Source organism: Xiphophorus hellerii, chromosome 5 (genome assembly GCF_003331165.1).
Source record: "Xiphophorus hellerii strain 12219 chromosome 5, Xiphophorus_hellerii-4.1, whole genome shotgun sequence".
NCBI classification, from domain to species: Eukaryota; Metazoa; Chordata; class Actinopteri; order Cyprinodontiformes; family Poeciliidae; genus Xiphophorus; species Xiphophorus hellerii.
The window spans coordinates 12,204,789-12,216,155 of NC_045676.1; the positions used below are offsets into that span (position 1 = coordinate 12,204,789).

At 40.0% G+C, this 11,367-nt stretch overlaps 1 protein-coding gene across 1 annotated transcript; it reads left to right on the forward strand.

Moving 5' to 3' along the window:
• Nucleotides 1-100: 100 nt before the first annotated feature.
• tyrp1b (tyrosinase-related protein 1b) lies at nucleotides 101-10,378 on the forward strand. The gene is made up of 9 exons (XM_032563299.1): nucleotides 101-232; nucleotides 901-1,259; nucleotides 1,476-1,584; nucleotides 2,282-2,495; nucleotides 6,085-6,289; nucleotides 8,391-8,558; nucleotides 8,833-9,012; nucleotides 9,856-10,002; nucleotides 10,087-10,378. Exons 1-9 carry the CDS (start codon nucleotides 219-221, stop codon nucleotides 10,290-10,292), a joined length of 1,602 nt encoding a protein of 533 aa, XP_032419190.1. The 5' UTR covers nucleotides 101-218; the 3' UTR covers nucleotides 10,293-10,378.
• The last annotated feature ends 989 nt before the right edge of the window (nucleotides 10,379-11,367 follow it).

Genomic DNA, 11,367 nt, shown 5'->3' on the forward strand with positions numbered 1-11,367 from the left:
AACGTTGGGGGAAAAAAAAAAGTATCTCTACTGTTTAGATATCCTCAAGTGTTGTGTGCGACCTGCCTTGTAAAACACTGCACTCGTGGATGTGTGTGAGCAGGCTTGCTCCAGCTCTACAAAAGTCCGGTCATGTGTCCAAAGCTATTTAAGATGAATCAGAGAAATGGGCTGATTCTTTGGGCAAAGGGTCACAATTTTGCAAACAGAGGAGCAGCATGCATCATCAGAGGTAGGGGTCCATGTTATGTTATCTGCTTTTTTGTAAAGTACTATAATCAACTAAAGATCTTACCTTTTAATAAAAGAATGACCGCTTCAACACCTTGGCAATCATTATGAGACTATGCTGTATGGAGATTAGAGACTATCAAGATATAAAGATGTAAACCATCACCATTTTGTTTTCATTGGTAATTTCCTTGAGATCTTATTATCTCCATTTTCTGCTCCAAAGTCATTAGTCACTCCATTCATTCCTAATCTATAAGCTTCAAAAGACAAGCAAATCCAACTACAAAAAGAAAGGGAGGAAATCATCTCTCACGAGCTACTGTTGAAAGCGTTTGAGCTTGTTACGTTGGAAGGCTAATGGGATTGTGAATTATGAATAATGACTTTCACTGCCTGCTGGGGCGTCTATGAAGTTAAGGTTTAATGATTATGTTGAGACAACTGGCTTCAACAAAAGAATGCATACCCACTGTGTTATTGTGGAGCTTATGTGGAGTGTGTGTCAGTTTAGTGTTGAATAGCTTTTTTGCTTCAGATAGTATTGCTTCAGATCTGTGACGAAGATTTTTAAAAGGTATAAAGCATCATAATCTTAGTATTTAAAATGTCTGAACTAACTTTGTCTTTTCTTTCTAATCTGTCGCAAATTGAACTGGAATGTGTTAGCGTGTGGATTGTGGGTCCACTCGTGGTGACCTTGTGTGCCAGCCTCGCTTGGGCCCAGTTCCCTCGAGAGTGCATCACTCCCGAGGGGCTTCGGAGCGGCCAGTGTTGTCCATCCCCTACAGGCGTAGCAGGGGATGAGTGTGGCTCCAGCACAGGAAGAGGGCAATGTGTGACAATTGCTGCTGATAGTCGTCGCCATGGGCCACAGTACCCGTATGCAGGTCGTGATGACAGGGAGAGGTGGCCTCTGAGATTCTTCAACCGCACCTGCCAGTGTAATGGCAACTTCAGCGGCTACAACTGTGGACGCTGCAAGCATGGTTTGACTGGGCCAAACTGTGATCAGAGGCTCTCTGTAGGTAAGAAAATCGATTCTGTCTAGTCTTTAAAATTCAAGACAATGCAGTGTGTCCTGGTACGCCCTTTAGAACTTCACAAGTCAATCACATCAGCTTCTGAGATTAAGAGAGCATTTTATCATCTGGAGATAAAGAATACAAATGGTAAATGTTATTAACATTTACTTTTCTCTCTCCCCATCTCCTTCTCTCTCTGTTCTGCCAACCTGACTCTAGTGAGGAGGAATGTCATGCAGATGAGCACAGCTGAGAAGCAGGCTTTTGTAAATGCCTTAGACCAAGCTAAAAAGACAGTTCATCCTGACCTGGTCATCTGCACAAGAAGGTAAGTCATAGTTTTATGACATTATGAGTTTAGTCACACGTACAAGATTTCAAAGGAGAAAAAATATTTGGATTACTATAAAAGAACAGAAAAGGGAAGAAATTCAAATGTTGCTGGAAGGCAAACAATTAAATAGCCGAACCCCCAGATTAGCTCTACAACTATACATTAGCAGATATTAAATGTCTGCACTTTTACAAGAGGCCATTGTGTGAATGTGACTCTGTAATCCTAACCAAGTTCTGGTTCAAGTGAAATTATTAGAATGCCGCCAGCTGTATCAATTAGCCTGATGAGCAGATCATCTGTATGGAAAATTCCCAAACAGCCACACATAACCTTTAAAATCTCAGGAATGTATTGTGTTTTATTTTGTAGAAGGACTGCTTCTCACTAAATCGAAAAGTTTGTTCAAGTCCTAGCACACCGACTCTAGTGAGGAGGAATGTGAGGAATAACTGTTATTACCTGATGAGTTCAAGGTAATACAGTCGACAGCTTTAGCTAGCATAGATTAAGTTATTGTTTGGCTGAGAAAACGGCAATAAAAGTAAAAATGAAAGCAAAAAGCTTTTTAAATTACTTGTGGGTACCAAAGTGTACTTCCTGTGAAAAAGTTCAGACATGGCTATAAAGGTAGAAATAATCATCTGATGCTTCATGAACTTTAATGAACTGTGTTCTTCACGTATCTCAGGTACCAGGAAGTCTTTGGACCCGATGGCAACAGCACGCAGTTTCAGAATATCACCATTTACAACTATTTTGTTTGGAGCCACTACTACTCCGTCAGTAAGACATACCTTGGACCGGGCCAGGCTAGTTTTGGAGGTGTGGATTTCTCACATGAAGGTCCAGGTTTTGTCACCTGGCATCGATTTCATCTGCTGCAACTGGAGAGAGACATGCAGGTAAGAAGGAGAAAGTGGGGATGTTAGGGTGTGTGCAGAGGTTGATATTGCAGTGTGGCTTGACACACTGATTTTACAAATGGCTGATTTTAGCCAATTGTAAATGATAACATAAGATCTCAGAACATTATTCAGAAGAAGTCTTTCTAGGCTTCCCACCACCAGCAGATTCAATCTAAAGATTAGATTACGATATAAGTGGTATACCAGCTAGCATGGTATAACATGCTAGCTGGTGTAGCTTGTACAGCAGTTAGCATGTCCTACCATGCTAGCTGGTATAATGGTATAGCTTAGAGGTGTGCCGATCGATTGGCCACCGATTTCCTTGAAAACATGTATGATAGGTGATCGCCGATCACTGTCTCTTGTTGCCGATCACGTTTATCTCACTTCGCACCCTGTATGCAGCTTATTTCCTCTTTCCTTCACACGGCCAAGCGCGCGGGAACAAATCCTGTCGTGTGGAACTTGAACGCTTTCTCAGTGAACGGGGACGTTTGACTGTTGAGGAAGCAAACAGAAAGGGGCGAGGACGGACCGCTGTCAGTCTCATACCTTATTTGGAAATGGGACCATTGCACTCCGGAAGTGAAGGGGACGCCATTTCCTATATTATCCGCGGCCTCCCGTTTTTATTTTCTTTTTAAATCTGTGATATAGCTTCATCTTTAGGAAGGAGTTTCACTCTTAGCATGTATTTGAACTTCTCTCTTTTATTTACTTCAGCGCAGCTCACAGTTCTTAAATTCTATAGCTTTCTGAGTACTTCTAAATCTGCTTCTTAGTCTCATCTTTTTGGGCCTGCTACTGCCTCTAGTGGCGTGGGGGTGGTAAACTAATATAATTACGTCACTAAACGAGAATTCACGGTCTTTATTATTTACTAATAACTTCGCCATTACTGGCAACTTAAAAGATAAATGATCTTCTAAAACACCATATTTTTCCATTTTCTTCAGGATCTAGAACTAATTAGGTAACATAAACAGTACCTTCATACATTATAAATAATATCTACATATCTCCATCAATTATAGGAGGAACAAAAGAAATAAGACATGAAAAACAACATGATCAACTATAATAAAAATACCATTTACCATGTATAACTACATAAGAAATTTAATTGAGCAAAAGTCAGTAACGAACAAATTAATTCGGTTCACAGACGGATAACCAGGGTTGTTAAACAGAAACAAGGAATAATTCACATTTTTATTTTTACTGTGCCATGTATATTATTCTGATACTTTTTGTTGGTAGAGTCTTATATAAAGGAAACATTATGGTTAAACTAATGAGTCTTTCTTCAATCAAGGTGAGTCAAGGTGAATTTTTTTCTTCGACTCTAAAACGATAAAATAAAACTCATTCATAGAATCACAATATCAATAATTTGTGCATCGAGTAAAACACTTAGCATGCTATAGGTAAATGTTATCATTTAGTTTGGCTAAGAATAATTATTGCACTGTCAATAAATCACTTCTAATAGATGTTCTATAGAACACAATAACGCCTTCATGAGCTCAAACTATTACCTACTATTTTACCTGCCATTGAAAGTATTCTTAAAAGATTGTCTGTTAGTCTGCAGCTCATGTGACCAAACCAGTTGAAAAGATGAAAAGTTAAAACACTGAACAGTTAAAACTTGAGATGAGTTAAAAGTCAAGTTAAAATGTCAAGTTTTAACATTTTAACTCAACAACCTCTACCTATCTAGAGGTTGTACACAAACTCTAGTTCGGTAACCCCAAGATCACTGGGTCTTTTTAAAAGATAGAGTCCCTGAAAACATTTCTTAAAAATATAGACAGTGTTTTCAGCAAAATTGAGCTGACTGTCCAGGAATGACCCAAGGTATTTAAAATTTACCACAATTTCAACAGGTTGGCCATCAAGTGAAACTGGAATCACTTTCAGGTCTTGTTTATGTCATTTAATTAGCTCTACTTCCTAAAGGAAATGAAAATGTATGGTGTTTTGTGAGGGACTTTATCTTTTACGGTTCCAGTAATGCCAGATTTAATAATAAATAATAAAGACTTTGTGGTATTCTGATTTAGTAATGCAATTATATTAGTTGTGTTACCACCCCCACGCCACTAGAGGCAGTAGCAGGCCCGAATAGATGCAACTAAGGAGCAGATTTAGAAGTACACAGAAAGCTATAGAATTTGTTAAGAACTGTGAGCTGCGCTGAAGTAAATAAAAGAGAGAAGTTCAAATACATACTAAGAGTGGAACTCTTTCCTAAAGGTGAAGATATATCAAAGATTTCAAAAGAAAATAAAAACGGGAGACCGCGTATAATATAGGCAATAGCGCCCCCTTAACTTCCGGAGTGCAATGGTCCCATTTCCAAATAAGGTATGAGACTGACAGCGGTCCGTCCCCGCCCCTTTCTGGTTGCTGCAGTGATGTCCTTCTCGAAAATTACCTCGAGGCGGGGATGAAGCACGTCAAAATGCATCAACACAACGAATCTAATATGGCATTTATAAAACAAGCACTTGACGGAGTTTGGCTATATTGAGGCCCACTGCCGTCAAAAAACGACATCCGCAACGGCCAGATAACAGGTAAAGAAGCGCTCAACTACCAACACTCACCCTTACTAGGGATGCTCCGATCAAGTTTTTTGCTGCCGATTCCGATCATCCATGAGGCCGATCTCTGCCGATCCCCGATCTTTGCCGATCGCCTGTAATGGCTGTTAATTTTTCGGTTTAGGTATAAATAATACTATGTTATCTGGAAAAATGGAAAATTATCTGTCAATAAATTCACCTCATTTATAATCTATTATTTAGACATAATAGATATATTTTAATACATATCTAAAATCTTTTTTTTTTTTAAGTTGCATGCTGCAGCTTTAAGCTGACATTCGGTGTGAGAATTCACGGTCTGGTGGAGATTGAGTGGCGCTCCGTTTGTGAAAAAGCGACAGCAGAACCAGCGTCTTACACCGCCAGCTCTTCGACTTGAATTATTTTTCGGGTTATTTGTTTAGCTTTCTGACAGTCATGCTAATCCTGGCTAGTGTTACAAAAACACCTGCTTCCCTGGTGTTTTTGTATACCAAAAGAAGGGAGACCTTTAACTTGGTATTAGCCAACATTTTTGAATCCAATACATTCGGTGACAAAGGCTGAAAGGTCAAAAAAGACCAAACAAAGCAAAAATTCTTCTGATATTAGCTTAAATTTTCCCCATCTTTGTATTGTTACAAAACTTGAGAGTTCTTGGTTTGTTGTAAAAAATAGTTTCCTATCTAATAGTTTCAACATCTCTATTTAATTATATAATTTTTAAATACCTTGTTTTCCACTTAACAACATGTTAGTAAAGAGTGTTGTTCTCATCATAATGTAGTAGTGCTATGATGGTGCACTAACCAGTTTGGATTTTTTTTCTGACTGGTTGGTCATTAGTGAAGGCCATAAACATCAAACAACTTCTCATTACTATCCTTAAATATAATGCAATACGATATATTCAACAAAAAATTTATTATACGTATTAGTATTAATCATTTAATCCATCCATCCATAATTTTGCCCTCATGTCAACTGAGCAGGATATGCTGGGTGATCCCACCTTTGCTCTGCCATACTGGAACTTTGCTATCGGCGGCAGCGAATGTGACATCTGCACTGACGACCTGCTGGGAGCGAGGAGTGCCTTCGACATGAACTCCATCAGCCCCAACTCCGTGTTTTCTCAGTGGAGAGTCATCTGCGAGAGCGTGGAGGACTACGACGCGCTGGGCACCGTCTGCAACAGTAAAAAGCCAGTTACACCGCACAAACACTCGCCTTCAGGCGAGCAGTGCTGCTGATGTACAACATCGTCTCAGCTGCATCCAAAAAAGAGGGCAAAAAGCTTGTAAAGAGAACATGTAGAACATAAGCTGCTATAAATAATACCTCACAGCTGTTGTGCTAAATTCAGTACTGCTGGCTATTAACAGTTTGTTTGAAACTACTCTGGTTGTCAGAGTTTGCCTTCTGGGCTGCACTAGAGCACACAGAGTATGGAATATTTCCCCACTAGAGGACAATGGCGCTTCCTGTAATTTTCTTGTTTTCACAATAGGTCACACGACTTTGGAATAGAATAAAAGACTTTTGTGACTTGATATGTTAAAGCTGCATGAGCTGCTAAAAGTGATTGAATGTATTGGGATCAGCTCTCATTCCAGGAGATTAGTCACTTTCTTTGCTTTTTTAAAAAGTTTTCTTTTTGTATGGAATTGAGTCACATCTCATTTTGTCAAAACACATAAGGGGGTGGGGGTGACTGAAGTAGTTAAAAATACAAGTGATCGACATATGAGTGTTCATTCTTTTCCATGGAGAGTCTTGACAGGTCTGGTAATTCCCGCACTAACAAGCAACTGCTCCTTAAATGGGTTGGGGGGGGGGGGGGTTGGGGGGGGTGGCGGCAATGGGGTTGCCTCATTTGTGCATCTGCTTGTCGAAGATAGGAATCTAGCAAGTCTACAGTTCTTTTGATCTCAGGGAATAATCTTCAAACACACATAACCCATTTATGTAGCCCCCCTGCTCGCATGTAGGAGAGAAAAGAAAGACGCAGATCACGAGTGCAGGAGAGAGAAGAAAGAAGAAAACTTCGGTTCTAAAGCCCCCACACACCACTGTTGAGTTCGATTCAAATAAATTTATCTGCCATCCTGTCATGCCTAAGACTGATCTTACTGCTGCAATGTACCACATAGAAGTAGACAGTAAATGATATCCAGCTGTGCTCCTAAGTTTACACACCCTGGTAGAATACTAGATTTGTTTTGCCATTTTTCAGAGTTCATACAAAAACTTTTTGACTTCTCACATTAAGCATTCAGGTGAAACTATTCAGTGTTAAACAGTTGTATTTGGTCTTCCTAAAATGTCGAGTACAACTGCCCAAGTGATCTAGATCATAACCTTGAATTTGTTCCATTACGATCTACTTACAAGTTAACACACACAAGTTTAAATACACCCCTCACCTGTTTTGTTTGATTAGATTGGTGCAGGACTAAAAAAAGTCAGTGAGTTTTTGGGTTGTCTATAGATCACCTGGTGTTGTATTGATATTGTTGATTTCAAGTAATGGGAAAAGTAAAGCGGCTATTAAGTAAATAGGAAAAAAAGAGGGTTTTTTTGAATGCCGAATGCCTTTCCAGAAGAAAGCCTTCACTGTGACGAAAAGACCAATAAGCTTCACAACCTGTGGTGTAAAGTAATTTTGGGTTATGAAAACAAAAATCTTTATGGCCAATGAAGCGTTCACTGATCACCACATCTACTGTGAAACAGAGGTGAATCTCTAATGTTTCAGGAATGTGAAACAAAGGGAACTTTTATCAAATCTGGAAGTTTTCAACCTGGCAATAATGCAAAAGCACAATGTCTGATCAAAAAAAGTTGGAGGAATGGCCATCTCAATCTGCTAACATTGCAATCATTGAACTACTTTGAGATTTCAAAAGACAGCCAAAGAATTTGCAAGAACTTGGGGCTTTTGCCAAGAACATTGGGAAGGTGTGCCCTCTGAGAAAATAAAGTGCTTTATCCACAGCTACATCAGTGATGCTGTCCATCTATGTCCCTTAGATGCAGGTGACTTTGGTAGTTTCTGTTCTTATGAATAAAAAACAGCAAACAGAATAACTTGACGATAAATATCCCCCCAGCCACTGACCTTCATTGAAAGAAATATTCTTGTATGATAATTCGTGAACTAGCCCAAAAATATCCACAAAAGCAGAAATTCTGTCAGAGTATAAAAATTTAAAGACATAACTGTATAACTGGAATTTATTTTTGCTTGATTCAAGCAACCTTGTCTCTGTCCTTGTGCGTTATCTTTATCCTGAAGGTACTGAGAGCAGTCCAATCAGGAGGAACCCAGCAGGCAACGTGGCACGACCCATGGTGCAGAGGTTGCCGGAGCCCCAGGATGTGCTGGACTGTCTGGAGCTTAATACTTTCGACACTCCACCTTACTACTCCACCTCTTCTGAGAGCTTCAGGAACAGCATTGAAGGTACCCAGCCATCAGCTATTATTTACAACTAAAGCAGCATTGACATTACCTCATCAACAGAAAGAGAAAACTGCAGTTCAGTTGCACAGGAAATAAAGCTGAAGTTTACGTGTGAAACTATCGAGATGAAAACTCAAGCCAGAAACTCTCTCTCCTTCAATCCTCCACCCACATGCACATATGGTTAGCTCCAAGACAGCATTTGCTGTTCCTAATTTTGGTAAATCAGTGATTTCATTTCTTTTCTCTCTTTTGTTGTTCTGTTTTTAACTAGGCTACAGTGCCCCCCAGGGGATGTACGACCCCGTCATCCGCAGCCTCCACAATCTAGCTCACCTCTTTCTCAACGGGACAGGTGGACAGACTCACCTATCTCCTAATGATCCCATCTTTGTCTTGCTGCACACTTTCACCGATGCAGTGTTCGACGAGTGGCTCCGCAGGCATCAGCCAGGTACACTCAAGAGTCCAGGCTCATACGCTTGCAATTTCTTGGAAAAGTATTCAGACCTCTAAATTATATTTCCCTTCTCACAAATATGATGTTCAATCTATATTCCTGGGTTGTTATGTGGTATTCTAACACAAAGCAGAGAATAATTATCAAGTGAAAGAAAAAAAAATATCTCTGGGTTTCAAAATTGTTCACAATGATAAAAAAAAAAATGGTGCATGTTTATATTTAGCACTCTATTCTGATATCCAGTGCATTTACTGTAAGTGCCTACAGAAGTCACCTACTTGATAAATTGAGTTCACCTTTGTATTTTAATCTGAGCACAAATGCAGATGCTCTGTGAATGTGTTAGAGGTTTGTTACATAAAATATTAAAAGCTTTAGGCATCTCACCGAGCATCATCAGAAAATCAAAAGTCTTGTACAACTGGAAACCTACAAAATCATGGCTGTCCACCTAATCTGACAAGCTGGTCAAGCAGAGAAATAATTAAAGAAGTAGATTTGATAACAATGGTAACTCTGGATGAGCTGCAGAGATTCACATCTCATGCACTGAAATTTGGTGACAGGAAAACTCTTAGTAATTCACTCCACAAATCCGACCTTTTTGGAAAGAGTAGCAAGAAGAAAATTATGTGAACTCACTTCAGCTGAAAGTGTGTCTCTGTGTTGTTCTGGGATGAACTGGCTGGTTGGACTGGTTGTCCAGGATATACATTATTGCTGTAATGTGACAAATGTGCTGAAGTTCAAACTATATGTGTACATTTGCAAAGCACAGTAAATTCAGCTGTGACAAAAGAAAGACGTGTAACAGCAGTGACCATCTGCCGGTAGGTGAAATAGTTTATCCAGAAGAAAACGCCCCAATTGGACACAACCGCAGGTTCAACATGGTTCCTTTTTGGCCTCCTGTCACCAATGCTGAGATGTTTGTCCCTGCCCCTGAAAACCTGGGATACTCGTATGAGGTCCAGTGGCCAGGTGAATAGCACATACACACTCATAAATTAAATCATTGTGCCCAATGACCCAGTTTCACCTCACCTGCATTCCTTTCCTACACAGCTCGTCCCCTCACCCTGTCTGAGATCATCACGGTGGCCATTGTTGTGGCAGTGGTGGTTGTCGCTGCTGTGGGCGGGGTTGTCGCCTGTGCTGTGCGTGCTCGCTCCCACAGCTCGGCCGAAGTCCTGGAGCCACTGCTGGCAGAGACCTACAGGCGTTACTCAGAGGAGGACAGGAGGCTGGACAAGCCTCAGTCTGTTGTCTGAGTCCACTTCTGTCTGAAGAGGGCCTTCTGACGTGTTTTCATTTACCAATCTCTTCTAATAAAGCGGAGGTGGTTTTATACCCAGAACCTGTGCTTTCTGTCTGTGATCTACTACTAAATAGAACATAGCTACATTACTGATGCACATCTGATAATTTACAAACAATATCACAGTTTCACACCTTTGCATCCTTTTACTCAATCTTAATCTCATATTCGGCTCACACTATGCCCGTTTATCTTAAAGTTTAATGGATCACACCATAAAGGCTGCTCTGATGTTTGTGTCCCCATTTCTGTCATTCTGTTGTTTACCCATTCTTGTCATTAAGTAAACAGGCAGGGCTGTGTGAACAGACCGCAGACTGATCTTAAGACAGCCCTTTTGCTGCACGTGCAAATTTATTTGTCTAAAGCCTGGGGCCATCTGGCAAATCGCACCACTTAATGTTAATCGTCCACCTAAAGAATGGTTAATTCAGAGAGATATGGAATGTCTTGATAACAGAACACACATCGCCCTCATGTGGATATGAAGTGTTACTGCAATAGCTCACATTTGTCTAGATTTTCAAGGTGTGAAGGCTAAATTAGGGCAAATGAATTTGTAGGAGAAGATCTTGTGCATTCTTTTTCTACAGCGAGAGAAAACTTTTGAACATAATTAAACCAAACTACCTTTTATATTTGAATCACCCAAATTGCACAGTACATGGAAAAGAAAAATAATAATAAAACCTCATATTTAAGAGTGTTACATTTCAACTTTTTGGTAAGTAATGTTTACAATGAACATTTCAGTTCATTGTAAAAGAATTCTGCAATATATTGCAGGCACTAGATTCAACTAAATGAGCAGCCTCCTTCTCTCGTGTTGTGACCTCTCTATTTGCCAGTAAAAGCCAAGTGTTACGTCAGTTTATCTGAAAATACAATAGCCTCGCAAGACATTGAGCAGCTCCAAACAAATGTATGCAGCCCACAGAATTTCTATTCCCATGTGGCTTTTTTTAGGAGCCTAAAAGCCTGAGCACAGACTTTATGAACCCCTTAAGAGATGTCTCGCAGTGTAACCG